Consider the following 23,629-nt stretch of genomic DNA (forward strand, 5'->3'; position numbering starts at 1 on the left):
GCCCAGGAGGGACCCCCCCACCCATCAGAGACCCCCCCAGCCCCACGGGGACCCCCCAAATCTCACTCAGCCCTCCAGAAGCTTTTCCTCTTTATTGCAAACCCGGGGGGGGCCCCCCGAGCCCCCCAGGACCCCCCCCGGGGGGGGCAGGAATTCGGGGGGGGGGCTACATGACCTCGTAGCCGCTGCGGATCCCCCGCATGAGGCAGCAGGAGAAGACAACGCCCAGGACCTGGGGACGGGACAGGGACAGTGAGGGGACACTGGGGGGCCACATCTGGGGGGACAGTGACACAGTGGGGGGCAGATCTGGGGGGTCTCAGTCCCACATTTGGGGGTCTCACCTCGAAGAGGGCCACACCCAGCGCCACGGCCGCCAGCAGCAGGACGTTCCTCCTGACCCACGCCTCGAGGCTGGGCAGGCAGCCCTGGGGGGCACGGGGGGGGTCAGGGGGCTCGGGGACCCCCCGGGGGGGGCACGGGCACTGCTCAGACCCCCCTGAGCCCCCCAGACCCCCCCAAAATCCCCTCTGTGACCCCCCAGACCCCCCAAAATCCCAGACCCCCCAAGCCCCTCTGTGACTCCCCCTGATCCCCCCCAAACCCCCTCTGTGGCCCCCCCAGACCCCTCTGTGACCCCCCGAAGTCCCTCTATGAGCCCCCAACCCCCCAAACTCCTCTGTGCCCCCCCAACCCCTTCTGCGACCCCCCAGACCCCTTTATAACCCACTCACAACCCCGAGCCCCCCAACTCCCCCTGACCCCCCCAAAACCCCCTTTGTGACCCCCCAAACCCTCTCACCAGACCCCTCTGACCCCGTCTGTGACCCCCCCCCAGTCTCGGGGACCCCCCCCCGAGGGGTGGTCCCATGATTTTGGGGAGGGGTCTCACCTTCTCATAGACGGTTTGGGGCGTGGGGTGCACGTTGCAGGCGTCGGTGCTGACGCGGCAGCACGAGCGGGGCACGGTGTCATTGTCCCCAAAGCGGCCCACCCTGGCCCAGTCGGTGTAATTGTGCACCCCGCAGCACTCGAACTGCGCCCAAATAAATTACAAATAATGTATTTATATAAAATATCCGTGTATATAGTGCATGTAGGTATGTATAACGTCCGTGTGCGCGGTGTCACTGTCCCCAAAACGGACAATCCTGCCCCGGTCCGTGTCATTGTGCACCCACAGCACTGCAACTGCACCGAGATAAATTATAAATATCTATAGATAATATATCAATATATGTATAAAATATAGATATATAACATAGATGTATGTATAATGTCTGTGCGCACGGTGCCACTGTCCCCAAAGCGCCTGACCCTGTCCCCAGTCCGTGTCATTGTGCACCCACAGCGCTGCAACTGCACAGAAATAAATTCCATATTCCCTATTCCATTTTCCCTATTCCATTTTCCATATTCCATTTTCCCATATTCCCTATTCCATATTCCCTATTCCGTACTCCACATTCCAGATGTATTCCATCCGCACGCGTACGTATGCATATACTGTAGACAGGAATTTTTGCACGCGTACGTTCGTATCTATTCCAAACGTGAATTTTTTCCCACTCACCTCCTTCTGGAAGGCGTCCAGGGCGGCGCTCAGCGAAGGGTCCTGCTCGTATCTCCTCATGGCCTCCCACAGCCCCTCCTCCACCAGCCCCGGCACCTGGGGAGGGGGCACGGGGGGGTCACGGGGGGTCAGGGACCCCCCCAGTGTGGGGCAGGGACAGTCAGTGCCCCCATTTGACCCCCCCTTTGTAACCCCCCCATTGTGACCCCCCCAACTGTGACCCCCAACCATGACCCGACCCTCACTGTGACCCCCCCGTGACCCCCCCCAAGCCCACCCTGAGCCCCCCAAACCCCTCCAGATTCCCCCTGTGACTCCCCCCCCGCCAACCCGGGTGTGGGGGGGTCAGGGACCCCCGGGAGGGTCGCAGGGGTCACAGGGGGGTCACGGGGGGATCCCCCACCTTGTCTTTGAAGACGTATCCGGTGATGGCGGCGGCGATCTCCACCAGGAAGATGAGGCTGAGCAGGACGGCGAACTGGGGGGGCACGGGGGGGTCACAGGGGGGTCTTGGGGGGGTCACTGACGGGTTGGGGGGGTCACAAAGGGGATTTGGGGGTCGAGGGGGGTCACAAGGGGCTCTAGGGAGGTCACAAAGAGGGTCTGGGGGGGTCTGGGGGGGTCACAAAGAGGGTTTGGGGGGGTTTGGGGGGTCTGGGGGGGTCACAAAGAGGGTCTGGGGGGGTCACAGAGTGGGTCTGGGGGGGTTTGGGGGGGTCACTGAGGGGTTTAGGGAGGTCGGAGGAGTTGGGGGGGGTCACAAAGGGGATTGGGGGGTCGAGGGGGGTCACAAAGGGCTCTAGGGGGGTCACAAAGAGGGTCTGGGGGGGTTTGGGGGGGGTCACTGAGGGGTTTAGGGAGGTCGGAGAAGTTGGGGGGGGTCACAAAGGGGATTGGGGGGTCGAGGGGGGTCACAAAGGGCTCTAGGGGGGTCACAAAGAGGGTCTGGGGGGGTTTGGGGGGGTCACAAAGAGGGTTTGGAGGGCTCTGGGGGAGTTTGGGGGGGATCACTGAGGGGTTTAGGGAGGTCGCAGGAGTTAGGGGGGGTCACAGTGTGGGTTTGGGGGTCCTGGGGGGGTCCCGGGGGGTCCTGGCGGGGGTGTCCCGATCCTGGGCTGGATCAGGGGTCCCGGGGGGGTCCCGGGGTCCCGGGGGGGTCCCCGCCGGCCGCCGCCCCTCACCGTGGTGACCATGCAGTAACTCTCCTTCCAGGCGCCGCAGCAGCCGAAGAAGGAGGTGAAGAAGATGACGACCCCCAGCACCACCACGCCCACCGGGGTCCAGCCCGAGCCCGACACCGGCGCCACCGGAGCCCGGCCCAGCGCCACCAGCGCCAGCACCCCGATGGCGATCAGGGCCACCCCGCACACCTGGGGGGGGACACGGAGGGTCAGGAGCCCCCCCGAAACCCCGCCTCAAATCCCGCAAAAATCCCCCCGAAACATCCCCAAATATCCCCCCAAAAAATCCCCCAAATTATCCCCCAAATGGAGCCCCCAATTATGAACCCCCCCCAAACGAAGCCTCCAATTAATCATCCAAAAGAACCCCCCCAACCGCCCCCGCGGCGCCCCCTCCCGCTCCCATTTGGGGACAAATTTAGGGAAGGGGAGGGGGGGGACACACACCAGCGCAGCCCCCCCGCCCGTGGGAGGGGACACGGGAGGGGACAGCGGGCAGGGCAGGAAGTCCGGCCTTCCGGCCACGCGGGGGCCGAGGGGGGGCCCGGCACAAATTGGGGGGTTCACCCCCTCGGGACCCCCCCCCCCCCCCGTCCGGACCCCTCCCCAGGGCGGGGAGACCCCCGCGAGTGTCCCCGCTGTCCCCAGGGCGGGGCGTGGGCTGCACAAACAGCCCGCGGGGGGGGCGCGGGGGGGGCTGGCACCGTGGCACCGTGTCACCGTGTCACCGTGTCCCCCCCCCGCGTGTGCCCCGCCACTCGAGGGGTGACTCAGCCCGGCGCCGCCAGGGTGGGGACACGGCCCTGCCTGCCCGGGGGGGGGGTCGGGAAAGCGCCGCGTGTCCCCCCCCCCACGCCGTGCGTCCCCTCGTGTCCCATCCCGTGACCCCCATGTCCCCTCCTGACCCCCCACTGTCCCCCCACGTCTCATCCGCGTCCCCCCCATGTCCCCACCGTGTGTCCCCTCCTCTCCCCCCTCGTGTCCCCTCCATGTCCCTTCCCGTGCCCCCCCCGTGTCCCCTCCTGTTTCCCCCGTGTCCCCCTCTCTGTGCCCCCCCGTCCCCCGGCCGTTGGCTCTCGCCGCTCTTTCCTCACCCCGACTTCCCCAAAGTCGCCTCCCGCCGCTCTCGGGGGTCCCCCCGTCCCCCCCACGTCCCCCCCCCGGTCCCCCCACATCCTCCTCGCCTCGGGGTCCCCCGTGCCCCCCCCTCCCCCCCTCGGGGACAGGATGTGGCTTCACCCCGCGTGACAACAACCCCCCCCCCGGCCTCCCCCCCAGCACCGGGACCCCCAAATCCGGGGGTTCCGGGTGGGTCCGCCCGGTTCTGCCGGTCCCGGTGTTCCCCCCCCCGGTGCCCCCTCCCCCCGGGCCGCGGGCTCACCCAGAAGATGAAGTTGAAGAAGAAAAGCAAGAACTTCACACATTTCATCCCGCCCTCCATGGCCACGGCCCGGCCGTCCTGCGGGAGCCGCCGCCGCTCAGCACCGGCACCGGGCAACCGGGGAACCGGCACCGGGCAACCGGGGAACCGATACCGGCACCGGGACCGCTCCAGCCCGGCCCTGCTCCCGGTACCGCTCCCTCCCCAGGTTCCGGTGCTCCCGGAACCGCTCCCTCACTCCCCCCGGTCCCGGTACCGCTCCCTCCCAGGTCCCGGTGGTCCCGGGAACAGCTTCCACCCACTCCCGGTGCTCCTGGTACCGCTCCCTCACTCCCCCCCGGTCCCGGAGGTCCCGGTGCCGCTCCCTCTCCGGTTCCCGGCGGTCTCGGTACCACTTTACCCCACTCCCGGTGCTCCCGGTGCCATTCCCCCCCCGGCAAGTCCCGGTGGTCCCAGTGCCGTTCCCCCTCAGCCCCAGTGGTCCCGGTCCCGTTCCCCTCCCGGTCCCGGTCCCGTTCCCGTTCCCCCCCCCCGGTCCCGGCTCCGTTTCCCCCCCCGGTCCCGGTCCCGTTCCCGTTCCCCCCCCCGGTCCCGGCTCCGTTTCCCCCCCCGGTCCCGGTCCCGTTCCCGTTCCCCCCCCCGGTCCCGGCTCCGCTCCCCACCCGGCCCCGGCGCTCCCGGCGCTCCCGGTCCCGCTCACCGCCGCCCTTCCCGAGGGCTCCGGATCATGTGACGGGGGCGAGTCCCGGGGACAACCGGGACCGCCCCGGGACCGCCCCGGCACCGGCGCCGCCCCCGCGGGACCGGCACAACAACAACGGCGGCGGAGACCCTTTATTGGGGGGGGACACGGGGGGACAGCCAGGGGACACCGAGGGGACACCGAGGGGACACCGAGGGTCCCGCACAGAGCACCCGGGATTCTGAGATCCCGACGCGTCCCGCACCGGGGTCCCAAACCCCCCCGACCCCACACCCGGGGGTGCCCGTCACCCCTGAGCCCACACACGGGGGTCCCCGAGCCCCCCGACCCCGCACCCCAGGGTCGCTGCTGTCCCACTCTCCTTGGTCCCTGGTCCTGCACCCCAAAGTCCTCGGGGACCCCTCACCCCGGGGTCCCTGCCCCTCCTGACCCTTCACCCTGGGGTCCCAGCCCCCCAAACCCCTCCACACTCGGGGTCCCAGCCCCCCAAATGCCCCGGCCCAATGTCCCCCAGCCCCTCGTGACCCACACCCCGGGGTCCCAGCCCCCCAAACGCCCACCCCAGTGTCCCCCAGCCCCCCAAATCCCCACCCCACTGCCCCCCAGCCCCCCAAATCCCACACCCCACTGCCCCCCAGCTCCCCAAATCCCCCACTGCCGGGGGTCCCAGCCCCCTCAAACCCCCACCCCGGGGTCCCCCGGCCCCTCCTGGCCCCCCAACCCGGGGTCCCTGCCCCTCTTACACTTTACCCCGGGGTCCCCCAGCCCTCCACGTGTCCCCCCCCCCGCTGTCACAGCCCGGGCAGGTCCCGCAGCGCCTCCAGCACGGCCCGCAGGTTCTGGGGGTGCACGAAGGCCACGAGCCCCCCCCGGTTCGCCCAGCGCTCGGGCCCCTCCCGGCCCTCCTGCGGGCGGTGATAGCGCAGCTCGGGGGGCTCCCCCTCGCCCCCCTCCCTCAGCACCCTCAGCGACCCCTCCAAGGCCACCACGCCGCCCCCCAGGGCCCGCAGGATGGCGTGGGGGGCGCACGAGTCCCAGGCGAAGGTGGTGGCCTGCGACAGCACGAAGGCGTCCGCCAGCCCCAGCGCCACGCAGAGCAGTTTGTAGCCGGCCCCCGCGGCCAGGAGAGCGGGACCCCCGCCCAGGGCCCCCAGAGCCCCCCGCACCGCGGGGCTCTCGGCTCGGCTCAGCACCACGCGGGGACGCGGCCGCAGCGACGGAGGGGACAGCGAGCACAGCCGCGTGTCGCCGTGTGCCACGCCCCAGTGGTAGCGGCCCTGCCACCTGCGGGAGGGGAGGGGACACGGTGGGGACAGCGGCTGGGGGGGCACGGGGACCCCGGGGTGAGGGGAATGGGGGGACAGGGACCCCGGGGTGAGGGGTGTGGGGACCCCGGGGTGAGGGGAATGGGGGGACAGGGACCCCGGGGTGAGGGGTGTGGGGACCCTGGGGTGCAGGATCCAGGGGGACAGGGACCCCGGGGTGAGGGCTATGGGGATGCTGGGACCCCCAAGGTGTGGGATATGAGGGAATGGGGACCCTGAGGTGAAGGGTCAGGTGGGTCAGGGACCCCAGGGTGAGGGGTCAGGGGGGATAGGGACCCCCAGTGCAGGGTCAGGAGTGTCAGGCACCCCGGGGCGCAGGTTCGGGGGGTGTCAGGCACCCCGGGGTGCGGGCCCTGGGCGTACCTGCGGGTCTGGGGGTCCCTCTGGAAGAAGGGCTCGTTGATGACCCCCATGACGGGCACCCCAGAGCGGCGGTCGAAGGCGCCCACCAGCACCAGGGCAGAGCGCAGCCCCCCGGGGGCCACCCCGTCCACGGTGGGCACGTCCTCACGGCCCCCGATGAACTCGTTGGTGGAGTCTGGGGGGTGCCAGGGGGGCAGCGGGCTCAGGCCCCGGCCCCGGCCCTGTCCCCAGGCCATCCCTGTCCCCATCCTGTTCCTGTTTCCATTCCATCCATCCCATCCCATCCAGTCCCATCCCATCTCGTCCTGCCCCCGTCCCTATCCCCATCCCTGTCCCCATCCTGTCCCTGTCCCCATCCCGTCCCTGTCCCCATCCTGTCCCTGTCCCCATCCCGTCCCTGTCCCCATCCTGTCCCTGTCCCCATTCCTGTCCCCATGCCCATCCCTGTCCTTGTCCCCATCCCATCCCTGTCCCCATCCCACCCCCATCCCCATCCCGTCCCTGTCCCCATCCCGCCCCTGTCCCTATTCCTGTCCCTATCCCCATCCCTGTCCCCATCCCGCCCCCATCCCCATCCCGTCCCTGTCCCCATCCTGTCCCTGTCCCCATTCCTGTCCCCATGCCCGTCCCTGTCCTTGTCCCCATCCCATCCCTGTCCCCATCCCACCCCCATCCCCATCCCGTCCCTGTCCCCATCCCATCCCTGTCCCCAACCCGCCCCCATCCCTGTCCCCATCCCGTCCCTGTCCCCATCCCGTCCCTGTCCCCATCCCATCCCTGTCCCCATGCCCGTCCCTGTCCTTGTCCCCATCCCATCCCTGTCCCCATCCCGCCCCCATCCCCATCCCGTCCCTGTCCCCATGCCCGTCCCCGTCCCCATGCCCGTCCCCACCCCAGAGCCCCTCACCAATGGGGTCTATCCAGATCCCCAGCTCCCCCGGGGACACTCCGGGCTCGATGCCATCCAGCTCCGTGTCCCCGAGTGTCACCTCCCTGTGCACGGCCTCTGCCAGCAGCTCTGCCGCCCTCGCCTGCTCGGGGCCCAGCACGGCCAGCAGCAGTGCCACCGTGTCCCCGGGGGTGTCACAGACCCGCACGGTCACCGTGCCACCTGTGGGGACCCCGGGTCAGTCCCCAGGGACATGACACAGGGACAGCCAGGGTGACGCAGGGACATGGCACAGGGATCCCCGACTCAGCCACGGCCCCACAGACCCCGGTGTGGGGACCCTGACTCTGCCATGGGAATGTGGGGACACGGGGCAGGGTGACACTGGGACATGGGGACATGGAAATGTGGCGACTGTGGGATATGGGGACATGGGGCAGGGTGACACTGGAACACGGGGACATGGGGACCCCTCCTCAGCCTTGGCCCACATCCCCCATGCTGTCCCCACGCTGTCCCCACTCACCCTCGGCGTCCCTGAACTCGCTGGACTCCTCCCCGTGGATGTGTCCCCGCAGCTCGGGGAACTGGCGGGACACCGGGGGGGGACTCAGGGGGGGGGCTCGGGCGGTGCCACCACCCCCAGGCCACCCCCGGGGCTGTCCCCACCTGTGTCCCCAGGTCGTGTTTGATCAGCTCCTGGATCAGGACGTCCGCCAGAGTCTTGAAGTCGCGCAGGAAGCGCGCGTTCCTGTCCGGGCCCGTCTTCTCGGCCACCAGCAGCCGGAACAGCGGCTCCTCCGCCCGGCACAGCCGCGCCACCTCGGCCGCCTTCTGCGACACCGCCACCAGCGCCGCCAGCAGCCCCGCCATGCCCGGCACGGCGGGCGGCCACACCGCGGACAGCGGGGACACCGTCAGGGACAGCGGGGACACCGCGGACACCTGCCGGGGACACCGGGCACACCTGCCGGGGACACCGGGGACAGCGGGGACACTGTCAGGGACAGTGGGGACACCGCGGACACCTGCCGGGGACACCAGGCACACCTGCCGGGGACACCGGGGACAGCGGGGACACTGTCAGGGACAGTGGGGACACCGCGGACACCTGCCGGGGACACCGGGCACACCTGCCGGGGACACCGGGGACAGCGGGGACACTGTCAGGGACAGCGGGGACACCGCGGACACCTGTCAGGGACACCGGGGACACCGGGGACGGCGGGGACACTGTCAGGGACAGCGGGGACACCGCGGACACCTGCCGGGGACACCAGGCACACCTGCCGGGGACACCGGGGACAGCGGGGACACTGTCAGGGACAGCGGGGACACCGCGGACACCTGCCGGGGACAGCGGAGGAACCTGTCAGGGACAGTGGGGACACCGGGGACAGCGGGGACACTGTCAGAGACAGCGGGGACACCGCGGACACCTGTCAGGGACACCGGGGACACCGGGGACGGCGGGGACACTGTCAGGGACAGCGGGGACACCGCGGACACCTGCCGGGGACAGTGGGGTCACCTGTCAGGGACAGGGGGGACACTGTCAGGGACAGGGGGGACAGCGGGGTCACCTGCCGGGGGGCAGTGGGGTCACCTGCCGGGGACACCAGGGTCACCTGTCGGGGACACCGGGGTCACCTGTCAGGGACAGCGGGGACAGCGGGGTCACCTGTCAGGGACACCAGGGACACCGGGGACACCTGCCGAGGACAGCGGCGGGGTCAGGGACGAGCCCCGGAAGGCCCCGAAATGATCCCAAATGTGCCCGGGGGGGGACAGGGGGGGACAGGGGACAGGGGGATTTGGGGATAGGGTGACACTGGGGTGTGAGGATGGGATTTGGGGACATGGGAATGTGGGGACATGGGCACGTGGGGATTTGGGGACAGGGTGACATCGGGATGGGGGGACAGGGTGACACTGGGATACGGGGACACGGGCAGGTGGAGATTTGGGGACATGGACATGGGGTCACGGGCATTGGGGTTTTGGGGACACTGCGACGTGGGGACAGGGTGACACTGGGATGTGGGGACTTTGACATGGGGATGTGAGGACATGGGGACACGGGGACACGGGGGGCGTGGGGATGTGGGCACAAGGGGACGCGGGGACAGGGTGACACGGGGGCTGTGGGGACACGGGGGACGTGGCGGTGCGCACACGGGACACGGGGACACAAAGACGCAGCCGCACGGGGAAACGGCCACGCCGCTGTGGCTGTGGGGACGCGGGGACACGCGGCTGTGCCCAGGGTGTCCCCACGGGGGGGTGGCTCTGTCCCGCGGGGACAGGAAGCGCTGGGGACACGGCGGGGGGGGGTCCCCGCTGTCCCCCCGGAAGGCGCGGGGCGCTGCGGCCCCCCCGTAACGATCCCGGAACGGCCCCAAACTCCCGCCACCCCCACACCGGGACCCCCCCGCAGAACGGGTCCCCACCCCTGGGGACAGCCCTGGGGACAGCCCTGGGGACAGCCCGGGGACCCCGCGGGCCGCACCCCGCCCGCGCCGCCGTTACCGGGGCCGCTGACAGCTCCTGCGGGCCGCCCGTGGGCGGGGACGGCGCCGCGTCACACACCGGCTTAACCCGCTCGCTGCCGCGGCCCCGCGGGCCCGCGGTCACTCCGGAGTGCGGCGACACCGCGGGGGGAGTGTCGCGGCAGCGGCGGGGAGGGGACAAAGCGGCACGCCACCCCTTCCCCGTTCCCTCCCCAGGGAGCGCGGCTCCCCCGGGGAGTGTGACATCGGTGACACGGCGGGGGACGCCCGGTGGCGGTGGCGGTGGCGGGGGGGGTCCCGTGTCGCCTGTCGCCTGTCGCGTGTCCCCAAAGCGCCCCCGCTGCAGTTCCGCCCCTCGCCGCCAGGGGGAGCGCTGCCTGCCGTACCAGCACCGCCCCCCCCCCCCCCAAACCGGGGGGCAACGGGGCCGCGACTCCCCCAAAACCCCACCGGGACCCCCCCCTTGGGGCTCCCCCAAGCCCGGGACAGCCCCTCCCGAGCGCCCCCAGACCCCCGGTGCATCCCCGGGGGGTTTCCCCTCTCCATGGTTCTGATGGGGAGAGGAACCGGGAAAAGGGGGGGGGGCCCTGGGGGTCCCCACGATGCTCTCAGGGTCGGGGTCCCCTCGTTACTCCCGCGGCTCCTCCTGGAAGCGCTGCCCGGTGCCGGTGAGGAGCGGGCAGCCTCCCCCTGTGTCCCCCCCTGCGCTGGGGACAGAACCCCCGAGAGCCCCGGGGACTTCCCCCGTGCCCCCCAAGCCGCGGCCGCGTTTTCCTTGTCCTTGTCCCTCCCGGAGCGACGCTCCCGCAGCACTTTCCCGGTGCCGGGATGCTCCAGGCCGGGCAGCTTCACCCCCTTCCCCCGAGTTTAACCCCCCCCCCGGGGGTCCCCGAGTCCCCCAACTCCCGGCCGGGCACCCCCCCGTGCCGGGATCCGCCGCTCCCGGTCCCCGCTGGAAGCTGCGACCCCGCCTGTCCCCGGTTCTACCGGCACCGAGCGGGGCCCGGGGGGCTGTTCGGGGGCTGCCCGTGGTGTGGGGGGCTCCGGGAGGTCCCGGGGGGGGGGGGGGAGGTTCGGACGCACTTGCCGGGACGCGCATCCATCCCGCCGCACTCGCCGGCAGCCGGGGCCGCCCCCCCGGGCCCCCCCCCCCCCACCCCGGGGCGAGGGGCGGGCGGGGGGTGCCCGAGCGCACCGGGCGGCGGCGGGGCCGTTCCCGGGGCTCGGGGGGCCGGCGGCGGCTGGTGCCAAGCCCCTGCCAGAACCTCTTTTGTGCGCCCGCAGCCAATCAAGGCCGCTGACGACACACTTCTCTTGGGGTATAAAACCCCGGGGCCGCCGCTACCGCCGCTTTTTTTCATCCCCCCCCCCCCCTTCGGCCCCCCCCGGGGTCCCCGCTTCCCCGCCCCCGCCGCCGTTACCGCCTTCCCCCCCTTGCGCGCTGCGGTGGAAGCGGGGCGGGGGGGCGGCCCGGTGGGGAAGGGTTTGCTTATTTTCTTTTTTTTTTTTTCTTCCTTCTTTTTTTTTTTTTTTCTTTTTTTTTTTCCTTCCTCCCTCTTCTTTTTTTTTTTTTTTTTTAATTATTATTATTATCATTATTTTTATTTTTGTAAAATTTTTTTTTTTTTTTTAAATCCCCCTCCCCTTCTCCGCTCCTCGCGATGTATTTCCTGCTGTCCCCCCCCGGCATGGCCCCGCTGTGGTGGCTGCTGGGCTCGCTGGTGGCCGCGGTGGCGGGCGGGGGGCCGGTGGAGCAGCCCCCCGCCGGCCCGGAGCCCGCCTGCCCCGTGTGCCTGTGGCGGCGGCAGAGCAAAGAGCTGCGGCTGGAGAGCATCAAGTCGCAGATCCTGAGCAAGCTGCGGCTGAAGGAAGCGCCCAACATCACCCGGGAGGTGGTGAAGCAGCTGCTGCCCAAGGCCCCCCCGCTCCAGCAGCTCCTGGACCTCCACGACTTCCAGGGGGACTCGCTGCAGCACGACGAGTACCTGGAGGAGGACGAGTACCACGCCACCACCGAGACCGTCATCAGCATGGCCCAGGAAAGTCAGTGCCGCCCTTTGTTCCGCTGAAAACTTCGCCGGAGGATCCCCCCACCTCCCTCCCCAAAACCCCCCCCCCGGCCCCGCCACAGAGCCCCCCACCCCCACCCCCGGGTCCCCTCGCGGTCCCCCGGCTGCGGGGGGGGATCGTCACCGATGTCCCCCCCCCCCCCTCCCCCGCCTTTGGGGTGTCCGGGTCCCCCCCCGGGGGTCCCCGAAGGTCTCGCGGTTGTTTTGGGTCCGTCCCCCCCCCTCGGTCCGTGAGGGTCCCGCGGGGATGGTCGGTGTGTGCGGGGATGGGGACAAGGGACAGGGGGACAAGGGACAGGGGGACAAGGGGGGCTGTGGACAAGGGAAGAGGGGGACAAGGGGACAGAGGGACAAGGGGTCAGAGGGAGAGAGGGACAGGGGGACTGGGGGACAAGGGACAGAGGGACGGGGGACAGGGGGACAAGGGGAGAGGGAGACAGGAAGACGGGGGACAACAGGGGACAAGGGACAGGGGGACGAGACAGCGCACCGAGGACTGGGAGAGGGGCCCGGTGCTGGGGACCGGGAGCTGGCACTGGGAGCGGGGACTGGGGACTGGGAGTCGTTACTGGGAGCAGGGACAGGGAGCTGGCGTTAGGAGCAGGGACGGGGGACTGGGAGCTGCTTGTGAGTGCTGGGACCTGGTACTGGAACATACTGGGAGCTGCTACTGCGAGCTGGGAGCTGAGGCTGGGACTGGGAGCAGGGACTGGGAGCAGGGACTGGGGACTGAGATAGAGGACACTGGGGACTGGGACTGGGACAGGAACTGGGGCCTGGGAGCTGAGACTGGGCTCTGGGGCTGAGAGCTGGGACCGGGAACTGAGACAGGACTGGGGACTGGGGACTGGGAGCCGAGAGAACACTGGGGAGCGGCACCTGAAACTGGGACTGGGAGCTGACACGGGGCACTGGGAGCTGGCACTGGGAGCTGAGGGCGTGGACTGGGAGCTGGCAGCAGGGACCGTGACCGGTCACTGCATGCTGGACCTGGCACTGGGGACAGGGACTGGCGCTGGGGACTGTCACCAGGCGCTGGGGACTGTCACCAGACGCTGGCGCCGCTCACCAGTGGCACTGGGACCTGGCGCTGGGCACTGGCAGCGGCCCTGGGGGCACAGGGCAGGTGGCACGGTGACCTCGCTGTCCCCAGGGCACGTGGCAGGGTGACAGCAGGGTGACATCGCGGTGACAAACAGGGTGACAGCAAGGCCACAACAGGGTGACAAACAGGGTGACAGCAGGGTGACGGCAAGGCCGCGGCAGGGTGACAGCGGGGTGACAGCAGGGTGACAGCAGGGTGACAGCAGGCCGGGCTGGGGACAGGCCAGCACAGCCAGGGGTCCCCGGCGGGACAGCGGGGAGGGGACACGGCAGGGGACGCGGCGGCTCCGCCCCTGCCCTGCCTCAGTTTCCCCGGGGGGTTTCTCCACCTGCTCCCGGCGCGGGACCCCCGGGGCGACCCCCGGGGCTGGGGAGGGGGCGAGGGGGCCGAGCGGAAGGGAGGGAGGTGCGAGGAGCTGCCGCCCCCCTCCCCGAATTTCCTTTCCCGGGGCATTAAATGCGCTCGGGCGGCTTTGAAATTTTATTACCCATAAAATTGACGACACGCTGGGGGTTTTTCCTCCCTGGGCCCCTTCCCCGCCCCTTCGGCAGCTCGGGGGGGGGCCCCCAAAATAAAGGGCAGAGCTTTCCCCCCCCCCCCGGCCTCCCCAAAGCCGGGGGTCCCGCGGATCCTCCCCGGGGAAAGGCGGGTGAGGAGAGAGGGGCGGGGGGGAGGGGGGGCGGCTTTTCTCCGCGATTATTTTGATTTTATTTTTATTATTTTTTCCGCTCTCCGCTGTCCCCCCCCCCCGCCCCGCCCGGGGCAATTCGGGGGGTTTTATGGTTCCTGAACAGAAGGAGGGGAAGGCGCTTTATGGGCGCCGCGGAGCCATAAAGGTCTCGGGTTCCCCCCGCCCCGCCCGGGGGGGCCCGGCCCCGGGGGTCGGTCATTGGCTCCCAAAGCCATCGAGGGGCTCCCCGTGACCCCCGCGACCCCCGCGGATGGGGACGGGGTGAGGCCCCCCCCGGGGGGGGACGGGGGATGGAGGGGAGCGGGGGGAGGCGCTCAAGGTCAGCGCGACAGCGTGGGGACACGGGGACAGCGGGGAAACAGGGACAGCGGGGACATGGGGACAGAGGGACATGGGAGTACAGGGACACAGGGACGTGGGACAACGGAGACACGGGGACAGCGGGGACGTGGGGACATGGGGTCACAGGGATGTGGGGACAGCGGGGACACAGGGACAGCGGGGACACGGGGACATGGGGACAGCGGGGACATAGGGACATGGGGACCCAAGGACGTGGGGACACAGGGACACAGGGAGGTGAGGACACCTGGACGTGGGGACACAAGGACATGGGGACAGCAAGGATGTGAGGACACGGAGACACAGGGATTTAGGGACACCAGGACGTGGGGACACGAGGACAGAAGGATGTGGGGACACAGAGACACCAGCACATAGAGACAAGGGGACACGGGGACTTGGGGACACAGGGACAGAAGGACGTGGGGACAAGGGGACACGGGGACTTGGGGACAACAAGGACGTGGGGACAGCACCAGGATGTGGGGACACAGGGACAGAAGGACGTGGGGACACAGGGACACCAGGACGTGGGGACAAGGGGACACGGGGACTTGGGGACAACAAGGACGTGGGGACAGCACCAGGATGTGGGGACACAGGGACACCAGGACGTGAGGACAAGGGGACACGGGGACTTGGGGACAACAAGGACGTGGGGACAGCACCTCACACCTCCCGTAGCTGGGGGGCCGCGCTCGGGGGGCCCCGAACGAGGAAACAAAGAGCGGTGAGGGTTGGGGGGGGGGGGCTCCGGGGGCCGCCCCCCGCCCGGGCCGGCCCCAGCTGTGCCCGGTGTCCCGGTAACCTTTATCCCCGGTTGCCACAGCGACGGCACCGAGCATCCCGGCCCCGCGGGATGGCGGCGACCCCCCCGCACCGCGCCCCGGGGGACAGCGCTGTCCCCAGTGTCCCCAATGCCGGGGGGGGGGGGTTTGGTGGCCGCACCTGGAGCCCCCCAAATCCCCCCCCCCTCGCCCCCCCCCCCTCCGAGCACCCGCCGGTGTCACCTCAGCCCTGGGTGACAAACCCCCGCCGGGGGTGTCACTGCTGGCTGTGAGAGCCGGGGGGGTTGAACTGGGGGTGGGGGGGGTCCCCGCGGTCCCCCAGCCCCATTGGAGGGGCAGGCCCGGGGAAGGGGAGGCGACATTCCCGGTGTCGTGACCCCCGCGGGGCCGGAGCAGCAAATGGCCCCGAGCTGCAGCTGGGCGCTATTAAACCTGACCGGGCCGGGCGGGGGGCGGGGGGGGCGAATTCCCCGCTCAATTCGACACAGATGTGGGGCAGGGGCCGCCGGGGCCCCCCGGAGCCGGGGGGTTCCTCGGGGGTGTCACCGCTCTGCCGGCCGTGGTGGCGCTGGGGTTTGTCACCTCCCGGGTAAGGGGGGGATGAGGGAGCGACCCCGGAGATGTGGGGTGTCCCCCCCCGTCCCCAGAGATGTGGGGCTGTGACCCCCCGAGGGTGGGATGTGGGGGGTGGGACCCGGAGTCTTCTTCACCCCGGGGGATGAAGGGCGGCCCCCGGCAGGTGCTGCGGGCCCGGGACCCCCCGCCCCACCCAGCCCGGGACCCCCCCGTGGGTCAGGGGGCGAGCGGGGCCCTCCTGGGGGGCGACCCCCGGGGCGGCCTCTGACCCGGCCTTCACCCCGCGGGGCTCGGGGGTCCCGCAGTGGGGCCGGGGTGGGTCAGAGGGCGGCTCGGGGGTCCCAAGGGGTGAGGGGGTCCCGGTGTGGGGCTGGAGGTTCCCAGAGAGGGGCTCGGGGGTCCCGGTGTGGGGCCGGGGGTGATCCCAGGGTGAGGCTCGGGGGTCCCAGAGAGGGAATTGGGCGTCCCAGAGAGGGTCTCGGGTCCGGGAGTGGGGCTGGGGGGTCCCAGAGTGCGGCTCGGGGGTCCCGGTGTGGGCCCGGGGGCTGATCCCAGGACGAGCCTCGGGGGGTCCCACCACGGGACCGGCGAGTCTCCCAAACCCCACCCTGACCCTTCCTCCCTCCCTCCCTCCTCCTCCTCGTCGTCGTCGTCGTCCTCCCGCAGCGGACCCGGCCGTGCAGATCGAGGGCAGCCCGCACTGCTGCTTCTTCAACTTCAGCCCCAAGGTCATGTTCACCAAGGTGGTGAAGGCGCAGCTGTGGGTGTACCTGCGGCCGGTGCAGCACACCTCCACCGTGTACCTGCAGATCCTGCGCCTCAAGCCCGTCACGGACGAGGGCAGCCGCCACATCCGCATCCGCTCGCTCAAGATCGAGCTCAACTCGCGCGCCGGCCACTGGCAGAGCATCGACTTCAAGCACGTCCTGCAGAACTGGTTCAAGCAGCCGCACAACAACTGGGGCATCGAGATCAACGCCTTCGACCCCAACGGCAACGACCTGGCCGTCACCTCGCTGGGGCCCGGCGCCGAGGGGCTGGTGGGTGGCACCGAGGGGCGGACGGGTTTGGGGGGTCTGCAGACGGGGGGGTGGTGGGGCAGGTGAGGGGTCATGGGGACGGTGACAGACCGAGGGGCTGGGGACAACCTGGGGGGGCACAGGTCATGGGGACGGTGACAGACCGAGGGGCTGGGGACAACCTGGGGGGGCACAGGTCATGGGGACAGTGACAGTCCTGAGGGGCTGGGGACAACCTGGGGGGTCACAGGTCATGGGGACGGTGACAGTCCTGAGGGGCTGGGGACAACCTGGGGGGTCACAGGTCATGGGGACAGTGACAGTCCTGAGGGGCTGGGGACAACCTGGGGGGTCACAGGTCATGGGGACAGTGACAGTCCTGAGGGGCTGGGGACAACCTGGGGGTCACAGGTCATGGGGACAGTGACAGTCCTGAGGGGCTGGGGACAACCTGGGGGACAGGTCATGGGGACAGTGACAGTCCTGAGGGGCTGGTGGGTGGCACCGGGGGGCTGAGGGTTTTGGGGGGTCCCCAGTGGGGGTTTGGGGCGGTTGGTGGGGCAGGTGATGAGTCTGGGGGACAGTGACAGCCCCGAGGGGATGGTGGCAGTTCAGGGAGGGTGGTCAGAGGTCTAGGGGACAGTGACAGCTCTGTGAGGATGGTCACAGGTCATGGGCACAAGTGACAGCTCCATGGAGCTGGTCACAACTTTGTGGGGACAGTGACGCCCCCGTGGGGTTGGTGACAGCTCTGTGGTGACAGTCTGAGGTCCAGGAGATGGTGACAGCCCTGTGGGGACAGTGACACCCTCGTAGCAGGGTGGCAGCTCTCTGGGGCTGGTGATTGGAGGAGTACAGGTGTGGGGGACAGTGACACCTGGATAGGGCTGGGGACACCTCCATGGGGCTGGGGACACCTCGATAGGAGTGGTGACAGTTCCATGGGGCTGGTGGCAGTTCCGTGGGGCCAGTGTCACCTCCACAGCACAACTCAGCTGGGTGGAGCAGCAGGGAGGCGTCCCAGCTGTGTCCCCTGTGTCCCCCAGCACTGTCCCCTGTGTCCCCTGACGGCTGTCCCCTGTGTCCCCCCTGTCCCCTGACTACTGTCCCCCCAGTGCAGTCCCTGTGTTCCCTCCTGGCTGTCCCCTGTCCCCTCACCTGTGTCCCCTGTGTCCCCTGTGTCCCCCCAGCACTGTCCTGTGTGTCCCCAGCACTGTCCCCTGTGTCCCCTGTGTCCCCTGACCGCTGTCCCCTGTGTCTCCCAGCACTGTCCCTGTGTCCCCTGTGTCCCCTGTGTCCCCTGACCGCTGTCCCCTGTGTCCCCAGCACTGTCCCTGTGTCCCCAGCACTGTCCCCTGTGTCCCCTGTGTCCCCTGACCGCTGTCCCCTGTGTCCCCTGCACTGTCCCCTGTGTCCCCTGTGTCCCCTGACCGCTGTCCCCTGTGTCCCCTGCACTGTCCCCTGTGTCCCCAGCACTGTCCCTGTGTCCCCAGCACTGTCCCCTGTGTCCCCTGTGTCCCCTGACCGCTGTCCCGTGTGTCCCCAGCACTGTCCCCTGTGTCCCCTGACCGCTGTCCCGTGTGTCCCCAGCACTGTCCCCTGTGTCCCCTGACCGCTGTCCCCTGTGTCCCCTGCACTGTCCCCTGTGTCTCCCAGCACTATCCCCTGTGTCCCCTGTGTCCCCTGCACTGTCCCCTGTGTCCCCTGACCGCTGTCCCCTGTGTCCCCAGCACTGTCCCCTGTGTCCCCAGCACTGTCCCCTGTGTCCCCTGACCGCTGTCCCCTGTGTCCCCAGCACTGTCCCCTGTGTCCCCTGTGTCCCCAGCACTGTCCCCTGTGTCCCCTGTGTCCCCTGACCGCTGTCCCCTGTGTCCCCAGCACCCGTTCATGGAGCTGCGCGTCCTGGAGAACAACAAGCGCTCGCGGCGGAACCTGGGGCTGGACTGTGACGAGCACTCCACGGAGTCGCGCTGCTGCCGCTACCCGCTCACGGTGGACTTCGAGGCGTTCGGCTGGGACTGGATCATCGCCCCCAAGCGCTACAAGGCCAACTACTGCTCGGGCCAGTGCGAGTACATGTTCATGCAGAAGTACCCGCACACGCACCTGGTGCAGCAGGCCAACCCGCGCGGCTCGGCCGGGCCCTGCTGCACGCCCACCAAGATGTCGCCCATCAACATGCTCTACTTCAACGACAAGCAGCAGATCATCTACGGCAAGATCCCCGGCATGGTGGTGGATCGCTGCGGGTGCTCCTAGAGCCGCCCTTCTTCATCGTCATCTTCATCTTCTTCCCTTCTTTCCCCTCTCTCTCTCCCCCTCTCCGAGCGAGGCCCCCCCCCCTCCCCCCCGCCGCCTCGGACTCCTCCGTTTTTTGGGGTTTTTTGGTTTTTTCCGCTCTTTTTTTATTTTTCTTTTTTTTTTTTTCTTTTTTTTTTTTGTTTGTTTTTGGATTTTTTGTCGTTGTTGTCGGTTCGGGGCGGGGAAGCGAGAAGTGACAAAGGCCAAGCGTCGAGGCGGGTTTGGATGGCGGAGGGGAGAGGAGGAGGAGGAGGAGGAGGAGAGCACCCCACGGAGCAGCCCCACGCGCATTGTGCAATAAAAGCGACCGGACGGAGAAGGGAACGGGGGGGGGGGGGGGCCACACACCGCTGGGACCCCCCAGGCCGCGGTGGCGACACGGGGACACCGCGGGGACACGGCCGCGGGTGGCGGCTCCCTCGGCGGGGAGAGCACCAGGAGGAGGAGGAGGAGGAGGAGGAGGAAGAGCGAGCGCACCCCGCGTCTCCCCGCGCTCCTGGAGCGGCGCTGGGGACACCGCTGGTGACACCCGAGGGGGGGGGGGTCCGGCCGCGGGACCCCCCGGGACCGGGAGGGAACCGCCTCCCTTCTTTAATTTATTTATTTATTAATCACCCTCCCGGCCGGCGCTCGCCCCGCTCCCTCCCCCGGCAGCCCCGGGGACCCCCGGCGAGGAGCGCCGGAGGGGCCGGAGCCCCCGCCCGGGCTCGGGCGGCAGCGCTGGCACCGGCCCCGGGGCTCGGCCGGGGGCTGAGGGCGGCCCGGGGGTCACCCGGAGGCGACACCAGAATTGTTGGGAGGCTCCGGCTGGGGCTGAAATTCCGCTTACGCCGCACATTCGCCTCCCCGCCGCCCTCGGAGGGGTTTGTTTGGGCTTTTTTTTTTTTTTTCTTTTTCTTTTTTCTTTTCTTTTCCTTTTCTGTTGTTTGTCTTGGTTTTCTTTTTTTTTTTTTTTTTTCGTGCGTGTGTGTGTGTTTCACGTGAGAACGAACCCCCCGCGTTTCCCCGAGGCTCCGCCGCGGCTCCTGCGGTTCCCCGAGCGATGCGGGCGGGGCCCGGGCCCGGCGCCGGAGGAGGCTCCGGGAGGGGGAGAAGGCCCCGAGACCCCCGGAGCCCCCGAGACCCCCGAGACCCCCGGAGCCCCCGAGACCCCCGCGACCCCCAGACCCCCGAGGCGCCCGGCCCCAGCACTTATCCCCAGGGTGCCGGAGGGGGACGCGGCCCCGGCCCGGGGAGGGGGGGGACTCCGGGGGGGCTCCGGAGCGGCCCCGCACCCGCGCAGCACTTAAGGGGACCGAAGGACAAGGCGGGGCCACCGGGGATGTTTAGCACTTGTCGCCGGCTCCGCGACAGCCCCGCGGAGCCCCCGAAGCGCTTACGGGGAGGGGGGGGACACGAGTGAGGACACGGACCCCCCCCCGGGCCCCCCCTCCTGGCGCCGCAGCACTTAAGGGGCCCCTGGTGCCAGGCCGGTGCCACCCGCCCCGTGTCACCGCCCCGGTGGCGCCGGCGGGGGCCCAAGGGAGGGGACGGGGATGGGGACAGCCGGGGGGGGCACAGGAAGGGAGAGGGGACCCCAGAAAGGGGCTCGGCCTGGTCCCGGGGTCACCGGACCCCGTGGTGACCGCGGGGGACACAAATCCGGGGTCGGGGCACACCCCGGCCCTGCCCGGGGGGGCCTTGGGGGGTCCGGGACCGGCAGGGGACACCCCGGGCTGGCAGGGGACACCCCGGGACCGGCAGGGGACACCCCGGGCTGGCAGGGGACACCCCGGGCTGGCAGGGGACACCCCGGGACCGGCAGGGGACACCCCGGGCTGGCAGGGGACACCTCGGACCGGCAGGGGACACCCCGGGCCGGCAGGGGACACCCCGGGCTGGCAGGGGACACCTCGGACCGGCAGGGGACACCCCGGGCTGGCAGGGGACACCCCGGGCTGGCAGGGGACACCCCGGGACCGGCAGGGGACACCTCGGACCGGCAGGGGACACCCCGGGACCGGCAGGGGACACCCCGGGCTGGCAGGGGACACCCCCGGGACCGGCAGGGGACACCTCGGACCGGCAGGGGACACCCCCGGGACCGGCAGGGGACACCCCGGACCGGCAGGGGACACCCCGGACCGGCAGGGGACACCCCGGGACCGGCAGGGGACACCCCGGGCTGGGAAGGAACTGGGACTGGACGGGACGGGCCCGGCCCTGGAGCCCCCGAGGGCGAGGCCCCGGGGCTGGCACAGGCAGGTGGCACCGAGGGGACAGGACTGGGAGGGCGGGGAACTGGGACCAGTCAGACCCGGGAACTGGGACCAGTTACCTCCGGGCACTGCACCAGTCCCCGCAGCGGGCAGCACGGGTCCCAGGGCCCAGGAGTGACCGGCCCCAGTGCCCGGGACTGACCGGTCCCAGTTCCCAGGACTGACCGGCCCCAGTGCCCGGGACTGACCGGTCCCAGTGCCCGGGACTGACCGGCCCCAGTTCCCGGGACTGACCGGTCCCAGTGCCCGGGACTGACCGGTCCCAGTGCCCGGGACTGACCGGCCCCAGTTTCCAGGACTGACCGGTCCCAGTTCCCGGGACTGACCGGTCCCAGTTCCCGGGACTGACCGGTCCCAGTGCCCGGGACTGACCGGTCCCAGTGCCCGGGACTGACCGGTCCCAGTGCCCGGGACTGACCAGTCCCGGTGCCCAGGACTGACCGGTCCCAGTGCCCAGGACTGACTGGTCCCAGTTCCCGGGACTGACTGGTCCCAATTCCCGGGACTGACCGGTCCCAGTGCCCAGGACTGACGGGTCCCAGTGCCCAGGACTGACTGGTCCCAGTTCCCCTTGCTAACTGGTCCCAGTGCCCAGACCTGACTGGTCCCGCAGGCAGGGGGGTGTTGGGGGGGGTCGGCCCCACTCCTGAGTATATTATTATTCTAATTATTCTAATTATTCTAATTATTTCCCGCTCTGGGTCTGTGCGTGACGTCTTTAGGTTCCTTTTCTGTCGGTCCGTCCGTTGTTTTTGTCCCTCGTTCTGTCGCTCCGGGGGGACCCGGGGGGGGCCCGGGGGAGGGGGGGGCGGGGCCGAACTCAGCACTTGAACAGCAAAAATATAAAAAAGAAAGAATAAAAAAAAAAAATCCAAAAAAATGTTAAAATGTTAAAAAAAACCCCAAACTGAACGAGAAATAATCCGAGTTCCGAGGTTTCGGGGGGGGTGGGGGGGGGGGATGTCCCCATTGTCACCATTGTCACCTTCAGGGGGGTGGGGGAAGGATTTGGGGACCTCGGTGGTGACACTGGGGGGGGCTGGGACAGCCCCGGGGGACAGAAGGGGACAGGGACAATCCCAGGCTGGCACGATGACAACACCCTCCGTGACCCCTGGATCCTTGGGGACACGGGCATGGGGACATTGCCATGGGGACATTGCCATGGGGACATCGCCATGGGGCCACCACCATGGGGACATCGCCATGGGGCCACCACCATGGGGACATCGCCACGGGGACATCGCCACTGCCACACGTGGCCCTGGGGCGCAGCTCCCCAGGCGATGTCACCGTCCCCAGGCGATGTCACCGGGTGATGTCACCATGCCCAGGTGTTGGGGACAGGACAGGGGACACTTGGGACAGGGTTGGGGACACTTGGCACGGGACTGGGCACATTGGGAAGAGGGTTGGGGACACTCGGGACGGGGCTGGGGACATTCGGGGGTCCCTGCACAGCCCCCCCGGCTGTAAAAGGGGATTTTAACGGGGGGATTTTTAGGGGGGGATTTTACGAGCGGCCCCAGGATCCGCCCCCGGGGCCGCTTTATGGAGCCTCATTAGGGGCTGCAGCTATGCCGGCAATGTCCCCGGCTAATTAGGGCTAATTAGGGCCGGCCCGAGGGGACACGGGGGTGTCACCGTGGGAGGGGACAGGGTGGGCAGTGACCCTCCAGTGTCCAGGCAAGGACTGGACACAAGGACTGGACACAAGGACTGGACACGAGGACTGGACACGAGGACGTGGCTCCAGCTGGGGACATCCCCGGGCCCCAGGTGACCCCGCGGGGACATCCCCGGGCCCCCGAGTGACCCCGCGGGGACATCCCCGGGCCCCAGGTGACCCCGCGGGGACATCCCCGGGCCCCAGGTGACCCCGCGGGGACATCCCCGGGCCCCAGGTGACCCCGCGGGGACATCCCCGGGCCCCGAGTGACCCCGCGGGGACATCCCCGGGCTGGGCGCCTTGGGGGCACCGGGAGGATTTTGGTTTTTGTTTCTGGGCTCCGAGGGCTTGAACGAGCGCTCGCTTTTGTTCCGCTCTCCCTGCCCCGTTCCCGTTCCCATCATTCCCGTTCCCATCATTCCCGTTCCCATTATTCCCATTCCCTTCCCTGTTCCCATTCCCATCATTCCCGTTTCCTGTTCCTGCCCCGTTTCTTGTCCCATTCCCTGCCCCGTTCCCGTTCTTCCCATTCCCGTTCCTTGCCCCGTTCCTGTTCCCTGCCCCGTTCCCATTTCTTGCCCGGTTATTCCCATTCCTGGCCCCTGCCCCATTCCCGTTATTCCCGTTATTCCCGCCGTCATTTCTGGCCCTGCGCCGTTCCCGTTTTTCCCGTTGCCGTTATTCCCGTTCCTGGCATTCCCGTTGCCGTTATTCCCGTTCCCAATATTCCCGTTATTCCCGTTATTCCCGTTATTCCCGGCCCTGCCCCGTTCCCGGCCCCCGTGACCTATTTCGGAGCCGCCTGTCTGGGGACACGCGGGGACCACCCGGGGCGCCCGAGCGTGACACCGGCGCTAATGAACGCAATTAACGCCAATTAACGCCG

General features: G+C 69.2%; 3 protein-coding genes across 4 annotated transcripts; 1 reads left to right on the top strand and 2 right to left on the bottom strand.

The window, feature by feature from the left end:
- Positions 1-77: 77 nt before the first annotated feature.
- Positions 78-4,919, bottom strand: CD63 (CD63 molecule). Of its 2 annotated transcripts, none has more exons than XM_066208392.1 (8): positions 4,836-4,919; positions 4,136-4,213; positions 2,755-2,943; positions 1,977-2,051; positions 1,574-1,669; positions 893-1,036; positions 345-428; positions 78-232 (listed from the first exon to the last, which is right to left on the bottom strand). In XM_066208392.1, exons 2-8 carry the CDS (start codon positions 4,193-4,195, stop codon positions 167-169), a joined length of 714 nt encoding a protein of 237 aa, XP_066064489.1. In that variant the 5' UTR covers positions 4,196-4,213; positions 4,836-4,919; the 3' UTR covers positions 78-166. The 2 variants fall into 2 exon arrangements, with proteins under 2 accessions (XP_066064489.1, XP_066064488.1); XM_066208391.1 differs by having other exon boundaries at positions 4,798-4,903.
- A 663-nt stretch (positions 4,920-5,582) lies between these two features.
- INPP1 (inositol polyphosphate-1-phosphatase) lies at positions 5,583-8,432 on the bottom strand. Its single transcript, XM_066208385.1, has 5 exons — positions 8,085-8,432; positions 7,942-8,002; positions 7,434-7,637; positions 6,527-6,701; positions 5,583-6,122 (listed from the first exon to the last, which is right to left on the bottom strand). The coding sequence occupies exons 1-5, from the start codon at positions 8,286-8,288 to the stop codon at positions 5,630-5,632; spliced, it is 1,137 nt and encodes a 378-aa protein (XP_066064482.1). The 5' UTR covers positions 8,289-8,432; the 3' UTR covers positions 5,583-5,629.
- Positions 8,433-11,586: 3,154 nt separating this feature from the next.
- On the top strand, positions 11,587-19,346 carry GDF11 (growth differentiation factor 11). Its single transcript, XM_066208390.1, has 3 exons — positions 11,587-11,968; positions 16,163-16,536; positions 18,394-19,346. Exons 1-3 carry the CDS (start codon positions 11,587-11,589, stop codon positions 18,772-18,774), a joined length of 1,137 nt encoding a protein of 378 aa, XP_066064487.1. The 3' UTR covers positions 18,775-19,346.
- Positions 19,347-23,629: the final 4,283 nt, after the last annotated feature.

Source organism: Chamaea fasciata, unplaced genomic scaffold, assembly GCF_029207755.1.
Source record: "Chamaea fasciata isolate MVZ Bird 193981 ecotype frontalis unplaced genomic scaffold, bChaFas1.0.hap1 SCAF_236, whole genome shotgun sequence".
Lineage (NCBI taxonomy): Eukaryota > Metazoa > Chordata > Aves > Passeriformes > Sylviidae > Chamaea > Chamaea fasciata.

Excerpts from the sequence above, each read along its gene's own strand:
- CD63 (XM_066208392.1), bottom strand. The coding sequence starts at position 4,195 with ATGGAGGGCGGGATGAAATGTGTGAAGTTCTTGCTTTTCTTCTTCAAC. Across the intron at positions 1,670-1,976 it reads GATACGTCTTCAAAGACAAG|GTGCCGGGGCTGGTGGAGGA; the intron begins GTGGGGGATCCC and ends CCCCCTCCCCAG. Across the intron at positions 233-344 it reads TGGGTGTGGCCCTCTTCGAG|GTCCTGGGCGTTGTCTTCTC; the intron begins GTGAGACCCCCA and ends TCCCGTCCCCAG.
- INPP1 (XM_066208385.1), bottom strand. The coding sequence starts at position 8,288 with ATGGCGGGGCTGCTGGCGGCGCTGGTGGCGGTGTCGCAGAAGGCGGCC. Across the intron at positions 6,702-7,433 it reads GATCTGGATAGACCCCATTG|ACTCCACCAACGAGTTCATC; the intron begins GTGAGGGGCTCT and ends GGCACCCCCCAG. Across the intron at positions 6,123-6,526 it reads AGGGACCCCCAGACCCGCAG|GTGGCAGGGCCGCTACCACT; the intron begins GTACGCCCAGGG and ends CCCCTCCCGCAG.
- GDF11 (XM_066208390.1), top strand. The coding sequence starts at position 11,587 with ATGTATTTCCTGCTGTCCCCCCCCGGCATGGCCCCGCTGTGGTGGCTG. Across the intron at positions 11,969-16,162 it reads CATCAGCATGGCCCAGGAAA|CGGACCCGGCCGTGCAGATC; the intron begins GTCAGTGCCGCC and ends GTCCTCCCGCAG. Across the intron at positions 16,537-18,393 it reads GGCCCGGCGCCGAGGGGCTG|CACCCGTTCATGGAGCTGCG; the intron begins GTGGGTGGCACC and ends CTGTGTCCCCAG.